This window comes from Tubulanus polymorphus, chromosome 3, assembly GCF_964204645.1.
Source record: "Tubulanus polymorphus chromosome 3, tnTubPoly1.2, whole genome shotgun sequence".
Lineage (NCBI taxonomy): Eukaryota > Metazoa > Nemertea > Palaeonemertea > Tubulaniformes > Tubulanidae > Tubulanus > Tubulanus polymorphus.
In genome coordinates, this window is record NC_134027.1 from 25751842 (window position 1) to 25771479 (window position 19638).

At 37.8% G+C, this 19638-nt stretch overlaps 1 protein-coding gene across 3 annotated transcripts in view; it reads left to right on the top strand.

Moving 5' to 3' along the window:
* LOC141901305 (glutamate receptor-interacting protein 1-like) overlaps positions 1–19638 on the top strand; it is a 41960-nt gene that overhangs the window by 7534 nt on the left and 14788 nt on the right. For 2 of the 3 annotated variants that reach the window (XM_074788460.1, XM_074788461.1), the window contains exons 2-4: positions 15520–15582; positions 17528–17599; positions 18187–18250. In XM_074788460.1, coding sequence (XP_074644561.1) covers positions 15520–15582; positions 17528–17599; positions 18187–18250 — 199 coding nt within the window. Of the gene's footprint in view, positions 1–10388; positions 10911–15519; positions 15583–17527; positions 17600–18186; positions 18251–19638 lie in introns of those variants that run through there. The other variant, XM_074788462.1, reaches the window with a different exon arrangement.

A 19638-nucleotide genomic window follows, 5' to 3' on the forward strand; every position in this document is an offset into this window, starting at 1 on the left:
TGACAGGGTCTTCTCACATATCGGAAAATTAATTTACTATAAAGATATCACTAAGTCTATTATATATGTATATTTATAGCTACAATCCATTTGTAAAATGTATTGTTAACTGTAAATATAAAATGAATTCTCAGAAATCTAACGCAATTTACTCAGATTTTGTGACTGTTTATTATTGTGTAGAATATAAATGCAACTAGATTAAAAATGAATATTCGTTGTACAAGAATTCATTGTAAATGGTGGAATATATGTTATAGTAAAACATCTGAACAGGTTGGAAAATGTCTATCAGTTCCATACAGGGCAAACACAGCATCAGTTCTTCATTCAAATACATGAATACACTGGACAGTAACCGGGAATACTTAAGGCAGTTCTCATTCTTAGAATAAAATATTTCCATTTCATCAATAAGCCAACAACATGGAACAGGAACTTGGGATTTGAACCGTGCCTCTCGCCAGTCAGCTTTGTATCTACCCACTCGACCACCGAGTTCTGGTGGTTTTCTCTGTAAGTTTGTCTGGTCAGTGTGGCGATCGAGTTAGCCGTGGTGACCAGTCAGGTGTGGTGACTCTATTCACACCCGCTATCAATCACTGATTTCATCGGTCTCATTCAGGGCGTTGTCAGGAGTTTTCAAGAAGTACAATGTTTGTAGCTGATGATGTCATACTTCCAATTCGTTTGCCTATTGCGAAAAATTTCCGTAAAACATGTGGCACACTTTATACCTATAAGGTCCTTAGATCAGGTTTTTTCAACAGAGGGGTCATATAGTGTCTATTTTACGATCTGAAAATTTCTTATAAACCTGATCTTGAATTTTAGTGAAATAGAAAAAAATATGCCAAAATCTAAGCAAATTGCTGTTTTTTGTACATATATATTGCTTATGAACTCAAACCCACTCAAACTCACTGGAACTAGATTGAGAGTCAAATTAAGCCCACACAACTGGAACTGGATTCGGAGTCAAACCCACACAACTGTGGAACTAGGTTGAGAGTCAAACCCTCACAACTGTGGAGGTTAAGAGTCTAATTAAGCCCACACAACTGGAACTGGATTCGGAGTCAAACCCACACAACTGTGGAACTAGGTTGAGAGTCAAACCCTCACAACTGTAGATATTAAGAGTCAAATTAAACCCACACAACTGTGGAACTAGGTTGAGAGTCAAACCCACACAACTGTGGAGGTTAAGGGTCAATTAAACCCACACAACTGTGGAACTGGATCCAGAGTCAACTTAAACCCACAGAACTGTGGAACTGGATCCAGAGTCAAATTAAACCTACACAACTGTGGAACTAAGTTGAGAGTCAAACCCACACAACTGTGGAGGTTAAGAGTCAATTAAACCCACACAACTGTGGAACTGGATCCAGAGTCAACTTAAACCCACACAACTGTGGAACTGGATCCAGAGTCAACTTAAACCCACAGAATTGTGGAACTGGATCCAGAGTCAACTTAAACCCACAGAATTGTGGAACTGGATCCAGAGTCAAATTAAACCCACAGAATTGTGGAACTGGATCCTGAGTCCAATTAAACCCACACAACTGTGGAACAGAATTGATAGTCACACCTGTGAGATTGGGTTGAAGTACTGAGGGAACTGTTTAATACACATGTATTAACTATAGTTTCACGGAGTCTGATGATTAAATTCAGTCAGTGTTTTCTGTATTGGTTGATGTATACACGTACACAACTCGGTTGGATGCCAATAAACTCTGTTGGACTCAGAACACGATCCAAATCTTCACAAATGTTCTCTCTCTATTTTTAGTTTTCAATCAGCTATTTCAAGTTACTGATGTTATATTCTCGTTCATTAGAGCTTTCATCAACTCTACTCCTTCTTCTCTTCCTCTTCCTGCTCCTCCTCTCTAGTTTTCCCCGGGTGCATTTTTTCATTTTCTTCGTCATTCATTTGTTTGCACTTTTATCGTGGAGCGAAAAGGAAAAAATCCCGAGTTCTTGTTTTGAATTGACCGTGTTAATCCTGAAAAGGAGCATCAGAATTTTGAGTTGTAAGCTGAGGTCACACGAGTGTATTTGACTCGGGACATATATCTGTTTGACATGGGCTAAGTTTGGCCCTCCCAAAAACATTGCACCAGAGATCTGTGCCAAATTTTAGTACCGGTCTAATCATTGTGTGTAAATTACTAACTGATTGTGGAAATGACTCACCTCACTTGCCACAGCATCATTTTGATAGCATTTTAATAACGAGTGAGTGATTTACGTTTGAAAGCGCTCTCTATTTAAGCATGGGCCAAATTTGACTCTGACCTGCATAGAAAATCTGGATGAAAGTTCATTGAAAATGAAGTAGGTTTTGACGAAGTTGTCTTATTGAAATGCATACCATAGCATAGCATAGCTGGGATAGCTGGTGGCATACATGCAGGGTTATCTTTACTCAATGAAATATTCTAATAAAACACTAGTATTTAGTGATGATTTTCCTGGTTTGATATTTCAGCATTTTCCTGTAATATGCTGTAAACGTTTCTACTAATGTTCTTGATTACCTATAGATGGCGTCCTGGTTATAACTGCTGCTGCTTCCACCGTCTGTTGGTATCTGCGGTATTTCAGAGGGCATCAGCCGCGGTGGCGGCGGGAGGAAGAGAGAGAGAACCGTTCAGGGTCGTGTTGATTTAACGAGCTGTTATATAAACTCACTTCATCAACACCGAGCAGTGGGATCTTCTGTAAACATCGGTATAAGACGATACCCCTCAACCTCATCAGAGGTTTAATTCGCTTCCCTGATGCACAGTTTGAGATAACCCCATCACTTCACCTGAGATTTTAATTCATTTCCCTGATGAATCCCAGTTTGATGAATCTGTTTAATTATTGTTCCATTGGCTTGAAAAATGATAACGACACTAACCTCATTAACCTTAGAGAACCCTCGAATAGATTTCCATTTCTGAACAAAAACAAGGAACTTATAATCAACAAAATGATAATAATGCAGGGCTGTTGTGTCAGGAATGTGTGAAGCTTATTTCTAGCGCCAGGGAACTTTGGATGTCCATATCCGTGCGAACCCAGGGATTCATAGTGGAAAGTGATGTTATTGAAGTACATGCAGTGTTAATATATGCTGTTGTGTTGTAATCTTTATCCAAAACTTGTAGACATGTGAAATGTATGTGATGAATAAGAAATTGGAAGAGTGTTGATAGAAAATCAGATATTCGTGCACACTACTTCTAAAAGTCAAGCAGTAGTATTTGTGGGGAAATATGATAGATTCAATAATGCAAATTCTGTAAACTTGATGATTTCAGTAGGAACAATATTTTTCAAATTGATACTATTGACAATGGGCAGCTTAGCAAAATTCAAACAAATTGAACAGGGAGATGATTCTAAATTAAATTTAAGACTCATTCACGAATTCATTCAAATGTATCGCAATAGAATAATCAGCTGCTTACAGTTTATGAGATGTTCAGTCACAACATTACTAGCACAACTACCGCAATGACAACATCTCAACTCAACCGGTGTCAGAGTTACCAAACTCATCCTGTTCAGTGGATGAACAAATTGTATGTTTTAACATATTTATGCTGGTATCTACCGGCGTCAGTGCTGGGTTTAGTATTCAACGCATTCACGTTGTTAGTTCTAAAACAGTTTAAATCTGATAATTATTTTCTCATCAAAATTCTCGCCGTAGAAGATCTTTTGTTTATGATCGCTACATTCATTCTGTTTCCGCTGAGAACTGCGTACGTTTACACCGTTTTGGGAGATCTTGTATTTCGCACGAGTGACTGGAATTTCGGTTGGATTTTCATCTCAGTCGCCTTGCCATTTTTCTACATATTTCAGATGACTCGTAACTGGTGCACTGTACTGCTCAGTTTAGAGCGGTTAATCGTCGTATTGTTTCCGATAAAATCTCGTAAAATTCCCAAGAAGTTAATATCAGTTTGGGCGGTGGCGTTCATTTCACTGTTAAGTTTTTGTGGTCATTTTTCCCAAATAATACCAGAAAAAAAACTTGTGTTTATGAAATGTCCTGCCAATTGGCCGTATATTGTGATCCGGGGTGAAAAATATCAATATTGGAACAACAATTTATACGCATGGCGCTTTAGAGTTTCTGAGATTTTTCTTTTCATGTATCTTACTGTCATGATCCCAATTTGCTTTTTAGTTGTCATAAATTTTATCCTCATATTGGTGACATTTTACCGTCGGGTTACTCGACGTTCAGAGCTTGGTATAACTGATGAATCATCTAGAAGAGAAATGCGGGTTTTAAGGATGGTTTTATCGGTTGTTCTAGTGTTTATTATTTGTGAAGGTTTTGGTTTTCTTGATCGTTTGGGAATTCTCCATAAATTTAAGGATATACCCGTAAGACTGATAGCGTTGGGATTTTCTATCATTGATTCATCAGTAAATTTTATTGTGTATTGCGCGACAAATGACAAATTCCGGAAAGCAGCTTTTGACATTCTAAACTCAATACTCGGTAACTATGCAAATAAAATGACTGGCTAATGTCACCAATGATCATGTAGAAATCAGCCGAGCTTCAGGAGACTGTTTTAACATTTCTGTACATCACTGAATTCTGCACATCATTAAATGATATGAATGTTAGCTAGAATAAAACACAACACCAATTGACAAGCAACCCATCAACTAGAGAGAGCGAATAATCATCACGTGATACTTCCAAAACGGTGACCTCCGTGGCCATCTTGACAAGTCACGTGATACAGAAAGATAATCACCTCTCCGTCTCCAATGTGCGCGATCGATTGCTCAAAAATTGCTTGCAGTAGCCGGTGAATAAAAATTGCCCCGTCTGCGCCAAGCCTATGCGGTTTCATTTTTAACTTGGTTTGAACTGAACAGGGGTCTGAGGGCCCTCCCCTGGAAAAATTTTGAAAATTTAATGTTCAGATATTATGGCTGATTCCTGTTGACAAATTCAATATACATGTATTAGCCTATGTTGTAATAGTTTTTGAAAGGTGATTGTTCTGATTAGAAATGAGCGGAACTGAATTCTAATGATAATAATATAATAATAATTCATTTCCTTTTATAGCGCAATACTATAAAATAATCATTGCGCTTTTACAATGTTTACAATGAAATTAAGACAATACAGAAATATCGATTAAGAGTTTAAAAAAGGCACAATTTATAGTAAGATCATGGGAAATAGGTGCGTTTAAAAAGAAATGTTTTAAGATTTTCTAATGCGGGGGACCCCTGAAATAAACCCCACATTATCAGCCTGTAATGTTTGGTCATTGATGAATTTTTAGTTTTGATGCCATTTTTTCTGTGTATTCTGTCTTATTGCGGAACAGGTGATTCTCATTGACGAGTTTTTACCGCGGGTTTATTTCCTCTCTTTATGAAGTGAGTTTATCGTGTGGTTATTTCTCTGTAAAATTTTCCGGCGCGTTAAACAGATTTCGTTTTACTCAGCGGGCGTCCCTGCTCTTTAGTTCGTTCTGTTTTTGAATTTCAGCCAAAATCGACGTATTTCGTTGGTTGTTCTATGTGCGGGTGTCCATACCTCGGTGCAGTTGGTAAATATTCTAGATTTGACTCCTTAGTGTTAAAACACTAGGACTTGGCTCCACAGTTCTGAGTTTAGATTTGACTCAAAGTTAACTCATAAGACTGTGGAACTGGATCAAGATCTGGATTCGATGCCAAATTAGGCCCACTATCGGTGAGATATTGTGCCCTGAAACCAACTAGATCTGTGGCAATGGCACCAAAGTCAAAGTCCCAACATTTGTGGGAACTGGGTCCTGAGTCAAATGAAGCCAACACAACTGTGGAACTGAATCCTGAGAAAAATTAAATTCACATAACTGTGGAACTGCGGATGGAGACAAAGTCAAATTAAACCCACAATTGTGGAACTGGGTCCAGAGTCATATTATTCCCATACAACTGTGGAACTAGATACAGAGTCAAATAAAAGGCCCAACTTGTTGAAACTTGGGGATGTTATAAGTGTGTTAATCAGTGTTGATCAGTGTTGTTTTTATACGAGGAAGATTCATCATTATTAGATCAGCCCCTGTTTTCATGTTGTGTAAACGACTATAGCCTCAGCTCGGCTCCTCATTCATGATGATCATGTGTATTTAGTGTAAAGTGTTAGTGTTAAGAGGGTTGTAGGGCGCCCGCGATGTCTGCTGCTTATGTTGGAATATTCGTTCGATTAAAAGGATTTTTCGTGAAGAGATATATCTTCTGCTGTCGGTCGGCTTCTGAATCTTATAACACGCATACGGAACCAGGTCGGTAAATATTGTTCGTTTCAGAAAAAATCAATTCTTATCATTTTCTTACGCAATTTGCGTCGTCGCAGCGCGAGCGGATTGCCGTGAAAAATGTGAAACATTCGTGTGAAAAATTGATGCTTGATAAAAGATTGAGAACAAGATGTTAAAAATCATGAAATTGTATGAAAAATTGTCCACCGTCAAACTAAGTTCTTGTAAAGGGTGGTATTTTTGTTATGATATATTTTACCTGTTCGCAAAATTCATGAATTCAAAGTAACAAACATTTTGTCTGCATTTCTTGTTTAAACTTGTGGGTTTTTACATCAGAAAATTAGAAATTGCGCTAAAACGTGATATTCTAGGCTCGGATTTACGAGAATCGTACTGATTTACGACGTAACAACTGGTTTATATGGTTAAGTTATTAACGAATTTCTGACACGAGTTTTGTTTATTAGTTAAGGCTGTTTAACTATTTAATGAGTTCTACTCAGGAATTTATGTTTCGGTTACGTGAAACAACTGATAAGTTAGCTACAAACCCATACGGCTCAGGGACGGAACTAGAAATATAAAAATGGGGCCCGATGGAAGATAAGACATGAATTTTTTTTGGGGCTTATTTTGTAGGATGGTACTCCAGTAAAAAGATCCCTCAAGATAATATTCTTTCAGGGTAAGATAATCCTTATTGGGAGCTGTCGACTCCATAATTCCTTATCAATTGTTAATTACTGATGCTTTATTTTTGATTAGGATCCAGTTTCATAAGTTTGACTGATAGAGTTGAAATTAGTGAAATACACATTTAACCCAGTTACACAGTTTTCAGATAAGATTTAATACATTTGATTCACAATAAATTAATTGAAAATGGGTCGACTTACTCAGTTGACTTACAACTGTGGAACTGGGTGGAGATTTTTGTTCCGCCCCGTGATTTGTTCCTGGCAGATGTAACTGGTTTGTAATGGACAGACCAAATCAAATCGAATCAACCAATCAGATAAATTCACATATTTCAAGATCTGAAACTTTGGATTAATTTTAACCGTAGATTTCAAACCTGTGAGAAGTGTTATAATCATTCAGCCGAACCAGTTCAAGTTGAACTGGTTCTGCTGAATGATTATCAAGCTACTGGTGTTTTCCGTTAGATGGTGTTCGTCGATTCTAATCGTGTTTCCCAGTTTTACTGATAGGTGGAGCCACTGAATAGGGATCGGGTTCCGGCAGCCATCCGCTACAGCGCGATGAGCATCTCTTCTAGTTTATGATGTAAATATTTATTTCATGATCCACTGAGTTGATTTCCTGAAAGAATAATATTTTTTTTGGGATCCGTATTTATTACTCGAGGTTCAGCTAAAAAGTATCGGGATGGGTTTTTAAAGTTCTCGCTATTTTAGATCAGAAATAAAAACAATAAACAAAGACATATTTTGATAATCCTTTAAATGACGATATCGGTGAAGCATGAATTAGCAACATTTTTGATGAATTGATGAAACAGGTTGGTATAAAATTACGTTAATTTCTTCATTAATTCAGATTAAGTTTTGAAAATGACTTGAGCATCATTAGGATAAAGTCGAAACGTCAAATAAACTACACTAACTCAAGGAAACATTTCCGGACTATTTTCTGTTATTATTGTGAGGTTCTCTTTATATCAAGTTTGTACTTGTAAACTCTTGTTTTCATCCTATAATCAGTCGCGATTTTAACGAGATTATTTTCCGGTAAGTGTTAAGATTTATCACACATTCACTTTTTATTGCAATTTATTCGGGCAGCAAATTTTCAGATAAAACACATACACAGATTAGAAAGGTTACTGTGAAGGCAGTGGTTCTCTGCGCTCTCTCCTGCTCTTCTTCCCTTGCCCTCTTCTTCTCTCTCTCGCTGTCTTCCCGTATCTCTCCTCTTTTCTCCTCTCTTCTTCTCTTCATTCCCCTCTTCTCTCATATCCAGGTATATATTTGTATCAGGTGGTGTAGTGATAGATGTATTAGTTCCTCTGCGGTGGTATTTGTTATGCGGAATGTATATTTAGTGTACAGCGTTTAGAAGCTCAATTTTCTCTCCTCTCTTTCCTCTCTCTCCTCCTCTCCTCTCTCCTCTTTCCTCTCTTGCACTGATCAGCTTCTCAGTAATCTCAATATTGAAACTACAATTAGCTAATTACGCTATAAACCACACCTTTATCCCAACAACGTAGCAACAACTGTAGAACGTTTAGTCTACACCTCAGAAACTTCAATATCACTCCAGTTTCCCGTTTTCATCGTTCAGTGGCAAATAGAACATCATCATCATCTTCTCTGGACTTGCTTCCACAGTTCAGGACCTGACCTACTTCCACCAGTTCAGGACCTGACCTGCTTCCACCAGTTCAGGACCTGACCTGGTTTCACAGTTCAGGACCCGACCTACTTCCACCAGTTCAGGACCTGACCTGCTTCCACCAGTTCAGGACCTGACCTGGTTCCACAGTTCAGGACCTGACCTGCTTTCACCAGTTCAGGACCTGACCTGGTTCCACAGTTCAGGACCCGACCTGCTTCCACCAGTTCAGGACCTGACCTGCTTCCATCAGTTCAGGACCTGACCTGCTTCCACCAGTTCAGGACCCGACCTGCTTCCACCAGTTCAAAATCTGACCTGGTTCCACAGTTCAGGACCTGACCTGCTTCCACAAGTTCAGGACCCGACCTGGTTCCACAGTTCAGGACCTGACCTGCTTCCACCAGTTCAGGACCTGACCTGGTTTCACAGTTCAGGACCTGACCTGCTTCCACCAGTTCAGGACCCGACCTGCTTCCACCAGTTCAGGACCTGACCTGGTTTCACAGTTCAGGACCCGACCTGCTTCCACCAGTTCAGGACCCGACCTGCTTCCACCAGTTCAGGACCTGACCTGGTTTCACAGTTCAGGACCCGACCTGCTTCCACCAGTTCAGGATCTGACCTGGTTCCACAGTTCAGGACCTGACCTGCTTCCACAAGTTCAGGACCCGACCTGGTTCCACAGTTCAGGACCTGACCTGCTTCCACCAGTTCAGGACCCGACCTGCTTCCACCAGTTCAGGACCTGACCTGGTTTCACAGTTCAGGACCCGACCTGCTTCCACCAGTTCAGGACCTGACCTGGTTTCACAGTTCAGGACCCGACCTGCTTCCACCAGTTCAGGACCTGACCTGGTTCCACAGTTATGGAGTAAAATTTGATATCAAATGTGACCTGCTTCCTGAGTGTGATCGAAGATCCTGTTTCACGTGACTGTGCGACACATGTTGAATTGAGTTTCATACATTACTGGAGTTTAAAAACTGGGTTCAAACTTGAACCGGCCAATTTTCAACCCCAACATTTGTGTATTAAGCATCGAAATTGGAGAAATAGAATTTACTTTTTTCAAACCAACGAAATTCATTCACGTAGAGTTTGTAACTGTTTTTCGCCGCAATGCGTTGAAACTATTTTTCTTTTTTGTGCGATGATTTCTAGTTTCTTCGACGGGTACCGACGACGGTGTGTTACAGGGGCGTATTAACGGGCTATGATGAATCACAGTCGGTGGTGGTTTCGAAGCCGACTTAATCCACGTACGAAACATTTTTAACCCCCTCGATCTGAAAAACAACTAAAACCTTGCCGATATTCATCGCGTTCTGAACGTATCGCGTTCATCTTTCAGCGATAGGAGAAGATATTACCTCAGAGTCTGTGAATTAAATTTCCGCTTCGACATAAGTACTACGGTCGATCCCCGGTAATTTAGAAATACTTGTATCTCGGCTATCTATATCCGACTAATTACTTCTTCGGTACATGAAGAGATAACCATTCGCCGCACCATGGTCAGCAGAAATATGCTTTGATCCGATCAGCGAAATTAACCGCCGTTTGAAAATAACTTCTTGTTGTTGTTCTTCACGGGGAGGCTGTTGTATTTTTACCTGATGCGGCAGAATGTAAAGAATTATAGCTCGGGTAGCGGCGCAACGAACGGAGAACTAGAAAGTGGTTTTCTCTCCGTAGGTCTTACCCTGGTTGCATCATACGCAGCAAGAAAGAAACTCGTCGTTGTATGTTTATCTGCTGCTCTCTTGAGCGCGAGCGCGAGAACCTAAAACACGAATTTCACGAATCTCGTATTAGATAAGAATATTCAGTCGGAAGTCATTCGACGCGTAACGTCAAACGCCTTCGACGCCGTTTATTACGGAGAGGTAGAATTTCGCGTTTAAAACTCGAGAATTTTTTCGCGTTAGCAAAAAAGAAAATCGTCGTTATTTTCGACGATGAATTATTTTGATTGGAAATCGTGGATGAAGTCGAATTCGGTTTCTTAAATTTTTCTGATCGCGTTTCGTGAAAAAATAAACGTAACTGGATTCATCGGGAATAGTTTTACCGGATACTGAGACCTCGGGAGTCTATGGATGTATATATGTAATTATATGTAGTGTTATTGTGTGCGTTTATGATTAACGAGGAGCAGAAGTTAAGAAAAATAATTCGTAAAAAAAACTCACCAGGATTTTAATGCGTGGAAAGTATAAACATGTTGTCATGCATTTTGGACCAAGGTATGTATTGGTCTCGTCCGAAGGTTTGGACCCTGTTCTACGGGTCTTCGGTTGATTCTGATTCCATAGGTTACGACATTAAAATGAACTATTTGAACTATCTCGGAGTCAAACTATGGAACTGGATCATCCGGGAAGGGGTTGATCGTATTATGGTGAACAAAAGTGTTTTGTTTAGTGGGAAAATGGATATTTTGTGGATAAACATTGGTATTGTGTTGGTGGTTATTGATACTGAATGTAAGATGTTGGATGATGATCGGGAGTGCAGTAAACTGTATTTACCTCTTATGCCTGACACAACATATTGCAAAGTTTCTTACTCATATTCTTCGTAATAATGACCCATCCCTGCTCAGACTACCACAAAATTTGTATGACTCGATGATGAGAACCTATGAGAGATCTACTGTCGTGGGCACCTGAAATGTTGAAATCTCTGTGAACTAGAAAAATTTGAAAAGTCATCAAAACTGAGTGCATTCAGATAGAATCAGGTTTTGGTAGATAAATCATAGGATATATCGGAAGTAGTTAAGACTCAATCTATTGATTTTGTAAAGATGAATGTGAAATGAAATGGTTTTGGGCATAGAAGAAGGTCGGCAGGTAGGTATTTGGAGGTATTGAACCACTTCATGAAAATGGTGTTAGATAGATGGATAGATATGGATACGGTAGATGTTTCAACACTTTCTATGCTCGGGAGGCAAGATGAAGAATGGTCTCTTCCAACTATTTAATAGAGAATAGTCTACAAAATGGGTATTACAAAACATTGCTTAACATGTTGGTAAACAAACGTAAGAAACAAGAAACAATAAAGTCTCACCTTTAGACTTATTCAAATAAAGTCTGAAGATGGGTCGAAGGATTCCAGCCGGAAACGCAAGAAAAAGAAACAAAAACAGTTGTTTAGATTGATATTGTGGTTTTCTCTCAATGTCGAAACATTTTTGAATGGAACAAATAGGTATTGATGAAACAAACCCAGTCGCTGATCAAGTGGCTTTAGTTGATGGTACTGTTTGACTCACTCTCTCTCCCCAACCCGCCCCCTCACATTGCAGTACAAGTAGTTACGTAATGTTATTCTGTTGTTTCTATATGAAGTTATTAAACGTCTATTTTTCCTCTCCCTTCGTCTCTGAGTCGATTGAAACTCAGTTATCATAAGATAATGTTGGTATTTCGCTACGGTCTCTCGTTCGTTCTATTGAGCTAATACACGTACTGCCACTGCGCTGTATCTAATGATCGAGATGAGAGTTCTGCTGAAACTTTAAGGAGTGCTAGCAGTATTCTCGTTCTATAGGTAGAACATAAGAATGTTTCCCTAGTAGTTACTGTGGCAGAATTCAGTCAAAGACATGAAATCGATAAGATTAGTAGTAATACAGAAAATATTCCACACTCGGAAAGAAAAATGAGTCTGAAAAGATTTGCTTTTAGGATTTATTTTCGATATTTCGACTATATCCACAGGAATACTACAGAAATAAATCATTTACTTAAAGTAAACATTTTGTGACTGTAGAACGATAACCACACTCTAACGTGGTGAACGGATAATAAGATAAAATCCAACTATTTACAGATTAAAAGAATTTAAAAACCAGAATTTATTTATTCAATCAAAAATATATAAAAGACACGACGTTTCGATCTCACACCTGACGATAATCTCTAGGGTGAGATCGAAACGTCGTGTCTTTTATATATTTTAGATTTGATAAATAAATTCTGGTTTTTAAATTCTTTTAATCTGTAAATAGTGGGATTTTATCTTATTTTGTGACTAGTTTTTCCTCCTGAGTGTGGTTGGCATTTTCTGTGATATTGCTGCAACACGGACAAAGTTTTTCGCAAACGAAGTTCAACCTTCAAGAATGTTTTTAGTTTTAATCGATGCCAAAAAGTTACGAGTACATTTTTTTGTCAGCCAACTTCACAACAGTTACAAAATAAGTATAAGTTGTACAATGATCGGAAAATGACTTAACTTTAAACGCAAGGTTCAAAATTAACAGTTCATTTACTCGGTCCACTTTTACAAATAGAAAATTTACAGGTATCGTTTTCTATTTTGAAAGCGGAGCTGCTGTTGTTTCCTGGAAAATAGTTCATCATAAGTTCTAACACGGGGTTTATTGAGCCACCTGATGTAACTCTTGAGTTCGTGAAGATTATCGCGCGCTCTGAAGATAAGGTCTTGAGTCGGGGCTATTTCTAATTAGAATTGTTGATCTGACTTCTGTTGTACTCGGTGGTCCTCCTCCAGCTTGTTCTTCTCGCTCGTTCCGTTCCCGTCTGTTCAGATATCGGCAGATATTCTCCTTGTATTGATAATAATTAGAACACGCTGCACCTTATCAAAACAAGTGTTACGGGCAGGCAGGCAGGCAGGCGGACAGACGGACGAGAGAGAGGGAGAGAGGAGTTCCTATCGGGACGAACTCTCCTTGTTCAGGTGAACCGAAGTTCTCCGCGCGCGCTCACACGCTTCACTAATTCCGCAAACCGTAACCCGGGATGTGGTAAATTTTATTACTACTCGAAGCCGATGATCATCGGATAATGTTCGTTAAAACGGAATCGTTAACGAGCGTTCGTCATTAAACGACGGTTTATCGGATGGTATTAAATCGATCTCGCGGTTTTAAATGGCTAGTTATTTGTGTTTATACGGCGAGGATCACAGTCTAGAGCAGCATCAATTCAATGTATTTTATTTAGTTACGTTCGATATCGGTCTCGGAGACGAAGGTAAGAAAATGTCGATCAAAAAGTCAAATTCAGAAAAACAATTTTTTTTTCGGTACAAGAAATGATTAAAGTAAATGGATGGTAGACTCAATATCTGGAATTCGGTCCAGTTATATTTAGTCTAAGCAGGTTGGGCACTTCGGGAATCAGAAAAAGATCAGGGAATTTCACAAATTTTACCAAAAACCTGGAAAACTTGGATTATTTTATTGACCATGTGTTTCTTTATCGATACTTGATTCACTGAAAAATGAATGAATTGTAACATTTTAAATTTCTCTGATTCGCTCAGGGAGTTTTGTGTAATAACATCGAAAAATCAGGGAAAACTCAGGGCCCGGTTTTATAGACTGGTACTACCTTTTACCCGAGGGCTAACTCAACTCAATTTCAATTGAGTTAACCCTCGGGTTCAAGGTTATACCAGTCTATAAAGCCGGCTCCAAAGGATTTGTAAATTGGTGGAAAGGAAGAGCTTAAAATTGAATTTCATTTTGAATTTAATCAAAAGTAAGTCAAGAACGAATTTTTAACCCACAATGGAACACAATTCTGGAAGTTTCTTTGAATCCGTCAGTTCCGTAGTAAACAAGAATGAATTCATTTTGAGATGCGTATTTCGGAATTTCTGAGATTTGATTCTGAGAAAATCATTTTTTATTTTCACACTGCAGCCAAGCGTAAAAACAAACAAACAAACAATCAATTTTTAGAATCGACATTTATTACGTGGGTAAACACATGTTTTATGCGTACGCAGTTTTTATCTGGGGTTCGGTTTTTCGAAGGCAATAAAGAACTATTAATTTCCCCGCGCGTCCAACAACCACTTTCTCATAGCTCTTACTACCGATGAATAAACCACTCAATCAACTTCAACTTACATTTATCAAAGTTTTCTCCGATGAAACATCGCTTCAGATTGAAATCACTGCTGGCGGAGCTGCACGCTTTTCTATTCGTTATCGTCCGATTTTCAAATAACTGCTGCATACCTCGTTTCGAATCAGGACTCTGTTTTGCTGGTCTCTGAATTATCACTATTACTGTAATCATTACTATCATCATTGCTATTATATGATAATTGTTAATGAACAAAACCCACAGTTGATGATTTGAAAATTTATTTTCCGACCGTTTCGAAGTTTTTACCAACTTTGTCGTCATATCGCGATTATGATATTTTCATTTCTTTGATGATGAAGTCGAAGTGAAGCCAAATTAGCAAAACCCACTGATTATAAAACAGTTTATTCCGACAGTTTCGAAGTTTTGACTTAAACTTCGTCTTCAGAAACATCGACAAAAAACGTTTTGTGTTCGTTTCGTTGATGATGAAGTTTATACGAGGGTTTTTAAGCTTCTAAGATATGCTCAGATCAGTATTTCTTAAAAACTTAAACAGTCGATAATGATTGTTAATTATTATATATCATTATTTTATTGTTTATTGGTTTTCATTATTTTTTATCGATTATAATTGTAATGGCAATGTTTCATTTCACCATTATCATCCTCATATTATTATGATTACCATTATTATAAGATTGGATTTTATCGGTAATTTTGCTCTCAAGATAAACCCGATAAATGTTTCAAAAAAGGATTAATAATCTTTTTAAGAGTTCCACGCGTTTGTTGTGGATGAATTGTGAATCTAGATTCTAATGAAGTTTTACTTTTCATTTCTTAAACCAATCGACAAATCGTAATCCCAACGCTGTAGATCAGACTCCCAGACCCCCGGCCCCCGGACCCCTGGCCCTGCCCCCTTATTGTATTATTCTGTATTCTCTTAAATGATATGTTTTACTGAATGTTTTGTTGTATGGTATAATTTCAGATTATGAGATTGAATATAGACAGGCCACGACAGACACGATCTCCAGAGCCAGACATGTCGATGGTTAGTAATGTATACATACACTCTATATTTCCCGGGGGGGGGGGGGTGGTTGAGAGGGGGGGATAGATGTAGAAATCGAATGTGAAGAAGGTACACGGTGCAAAAGTGTTTCTCATATTTGCCTTTGAAACTTAGCACGTCTCAGTTATTTACAGATAAGAAGAACACTTTTACTTTTCCGATTAATTTACTTAGGAAATATATATGTATCGAGGTCTATATGCATGTAGCAGGCTTTGTAGCGAGTCTGAAAGATTCTGAAAAGCGCTCACCATCGGAAATATTCGGAATCTGAGTATATGTGGAAAAAAGTATCGCGTTTCTAGAGATTTCCGTGGATAAACCACTGACTGGGTAGATATTTTCCCATAACAGAAGGTCAAGGTCGCTTTATATCTCTGCCACGAGAGATTAGTAGAAGTTCCGTTAGAAACCCCCGGAGTAAAACCAAATCGTACTTCGAACCGCGAGAGTCGATATCATACTACGTTATTCGGAACGCTCCGAATTAAGTCCTTTCCAATTTAGAACGGACCAAGCGTTCGCACTGAGCGAAAGCTGGTTCTAATATATATATATATATCTATATATATATATATATATATATATATATATATATATATATATATATATATATATATATATGATGTTGTTTTTGATGTGTAGTAACAACTTGTTGCCAACTATTTCTGATGGAACAAGAAGAGCTATATAGAGAGGAGTAATACCACAGTACGAGAAATAAATCATACGTCAAATGACGTCAATCAACTGAACAATATACGTATTATTATTCTATCTGGGTTTATACCACTTTCTGATTCCTTGAAAACTTGTTTATATCTAAATTGAAGACCGCGAATCTCTCGTAAATTAGTAAAACTATATATAGATGGAGAACAGTGTGCGTGAATAAGTAATTTCTAGAAACCCAAACACAGATCTTTACCGGGGTTTGTCTTAAAATTGGGATTGCATGCCCCTCTTATTTGTATGATTGGTATAGATTTGGATTGATTTGTTATGATTTGGTGTCCCTTACAAACCCACCACACCTGCCGGGAGTAAAACAGGGGGTTTATCGCAGTACAGATATAGTTGTGTGATCGGCGGTCGAATTTAAAGAATTTTTTGTTCGAATCGAAATGCATAATTGGAAATTTCGGTTCTGGTTCACTCAAACGATCTTCCAACCAGCCAGGTTCAAACTGTACCCCTTGAAAACGCCCCTAAATTACTGGTAATTTGATTGAATCTCTTTTTTTCTGAAAGTTGAGCGTGCTGTATTGGTTGAAGTATCATAGCTTAAATGCTTTGTAGGAATACATGCATTTGCTATATGACGTAAACCTCTTAGACTTTTGATATGTTCTACTTGCTAACGTCTGAACCTCTGGAATGACCAACTAAGTAATAGTTTCTTTGATGATCATGCTGATTGTATTCCGATATAGAAATGGCTTCATATCATTATGAGGCAATACGTGCACCAAAGTATTGTAATTTTGATATTTTCTACTTGCTAATGTCTGAACCTCTGGTATGACCAACTAAGTAATAGTTTCTTTGATGATCATGCTGATTGTATTCCGATATAGAAATGGTTTCATATCATTACGAGGCATTATGTGCACCAAAGTATTGTAATTTTGATATTTTCTTCTTGACTACTCCTCGAATTCTGCAATGACGTAAAAGTATGAAGCGCTGTTTATATACAAAACTTCACGGGAAGCACAGAATGTATACAAAGAGAGCCTGGATATACTGTGAAAATAAAAAATGGGCCCCCGAGAGCTAGCGGGGAGAGGGTATGATAGAGCATGAACAAAAGCTCAGACGTACTGTATTGTATTTTGAACTGAAGTGTACAATGCGCACTAGATCATAAAGTTTTTTTCTTAATACTTTAAATACTTTAGACGGTTGAGTTTTATATTTTCAGATGAGAATAAAGGCATCGCAGTTGTCGAGCTCGTCAAAAAAGAAGGGTGTGGGTTAGGTCTGACGTTGACGGGTAAGTATTTCCGAAAAAAAGTTCAAAATACCGGTACAGTTAAACTTGCTTAAATCGTCGTAGTTGGGATCATAGCTGGGATGATCAGTATGTCGATCATTTGTCCAAATGGCAACTTATGCTAAATAAGTTGAAAAGCGTAAATTGAGTAATTTGAAATGCAAATACACAAATTTGGAGATGAGACCTGATATAAGATTTACAAGTGACTTTTACATCCTCCTCACCGGATATTAGAATATCATCTATAACAAAATGCACATTGATTCTACAGTGACAGGTATACCTCAGACATTACCTCATCTTATATACATTGTAACTTGATGTACAGTGAAACTGGGGACGATCATTCTGTAAGTCATGTCACTTAGTAAAATCATGACACTTATTAAAATCATGACACTTAGTAAAATCATGACACTTGAATTGGAAATACAATTTGGAACTCAAAAGTAGAGACGACCTCAGTAACGAGATGACTTAAAATTTGTTTTTCAATTTAGACGGCAATTCTGATCGTATTTGTTAGTTTTTCGACGAAGGCATACGAAAGAGTTTCATAATAATACCGCGTTAATCTATTTCAGGTGGGGTGGATAAGGGTGACAGACCGAAGATAACGGCAATCAGACCGGGTGGTCTTGCTCACAGGTACGTAAATTATATATATATATATATATATATATATATATATATATATATATATATATATATATATATATATATATATATATATATATATATATATATATATATATATATATATATATATACCAACTTTTGAGCAACTGGCCGCTGTAGTTTCAACGTTTTATCACTAGTTTGTTTAATTCAATATATTGAGGTATATAATATTCAAAAGATACACAAAATAACGCAACAAAGCTCCTTCTTAAAATTAATATGCCAGTTCATTGTTACGATCATCAGCTGTTTTGCTCATTAAATCATCTCAAAATATAATAAATCACGTTGTTGATGTTTACTACCGGGTGCGAGTACAGTACATAAACCCCTTCCTAAACCCCATCCTCGGTCGCGGAAACTTCGTGAAGAGTTTATAGATATATGATAACTCATATCATTTGAACATTCCTTCTCTGACTTCTGTACATATGCCTATCCCGTACTGTATTATATTAACAGCGATATTACCTATTAACATTACTTTTATTCGCTTCGCTGTAAATGTTACAGTTGGCAATATATACCTAGAAATATGCGTTGGTATCGTTGGATAATATTGCCCTGTTTGAACTTTGTTTAGCCAGCGCTAGGTTCTAGGGTCGGGGTTGGGGGTATTTTTTGTGTATGGAAATATTATCGCGTGTGTCGAATTTAGCCGAAATTAAGTCGACTGCAGAATCTATCGGGAATTCACTGGGAATGAGTTCGATATTGCGCCGCAAATGTTGAAATAGTTGAAATAGTTTCGATGTTACAGTTGTAAAGGTTGAGTCAGTCCCGACATTTGCGATGAATTAGGAATCACCAGCGGTATCCAACCCGAGAACTGAGAGCTCACCCGGTTAAATGTTGTTTCGTCTGATGACACTACGATATCTTTCTAACCTGTTGAGAAAAAAACAGCTGCTCTAGACTCAAGAGAGAGAGAGAGAAAATAGATTCTTTAATTCATTCAAGAAAAAGAGATTTTGTTTCCATAAGATTTTCCAATGTTTTTTGCTTTTTAACCAACAGATCCCAGTTCCTTAGTTCAGGACCTAGTTCTGTTAAACACACAGCGGTCAAACTGCTTATTCAAATATTGAGAAAAATTTTAGATTCCTTCGTAATGGAAAAATCATGTAAAAGGGTGAAAAATTTGTGAAAGTGTTTGTAAAGATCCTTTTTCATGTCATGCGCAGTGGAGCTCGGATCAAAATTCAAGCACAAGCTGTATTAAAGTTTGAGAAACTTTATTTTGATCTGTCCATAGTTTGAAAAAGTATTTTTGAAAAATATTTCAATGCCATTTTTATGCCATATACCTTGGAGCTGAGAATGTATGCACAAGTTGTGTGTTAGACTGTCGAGAT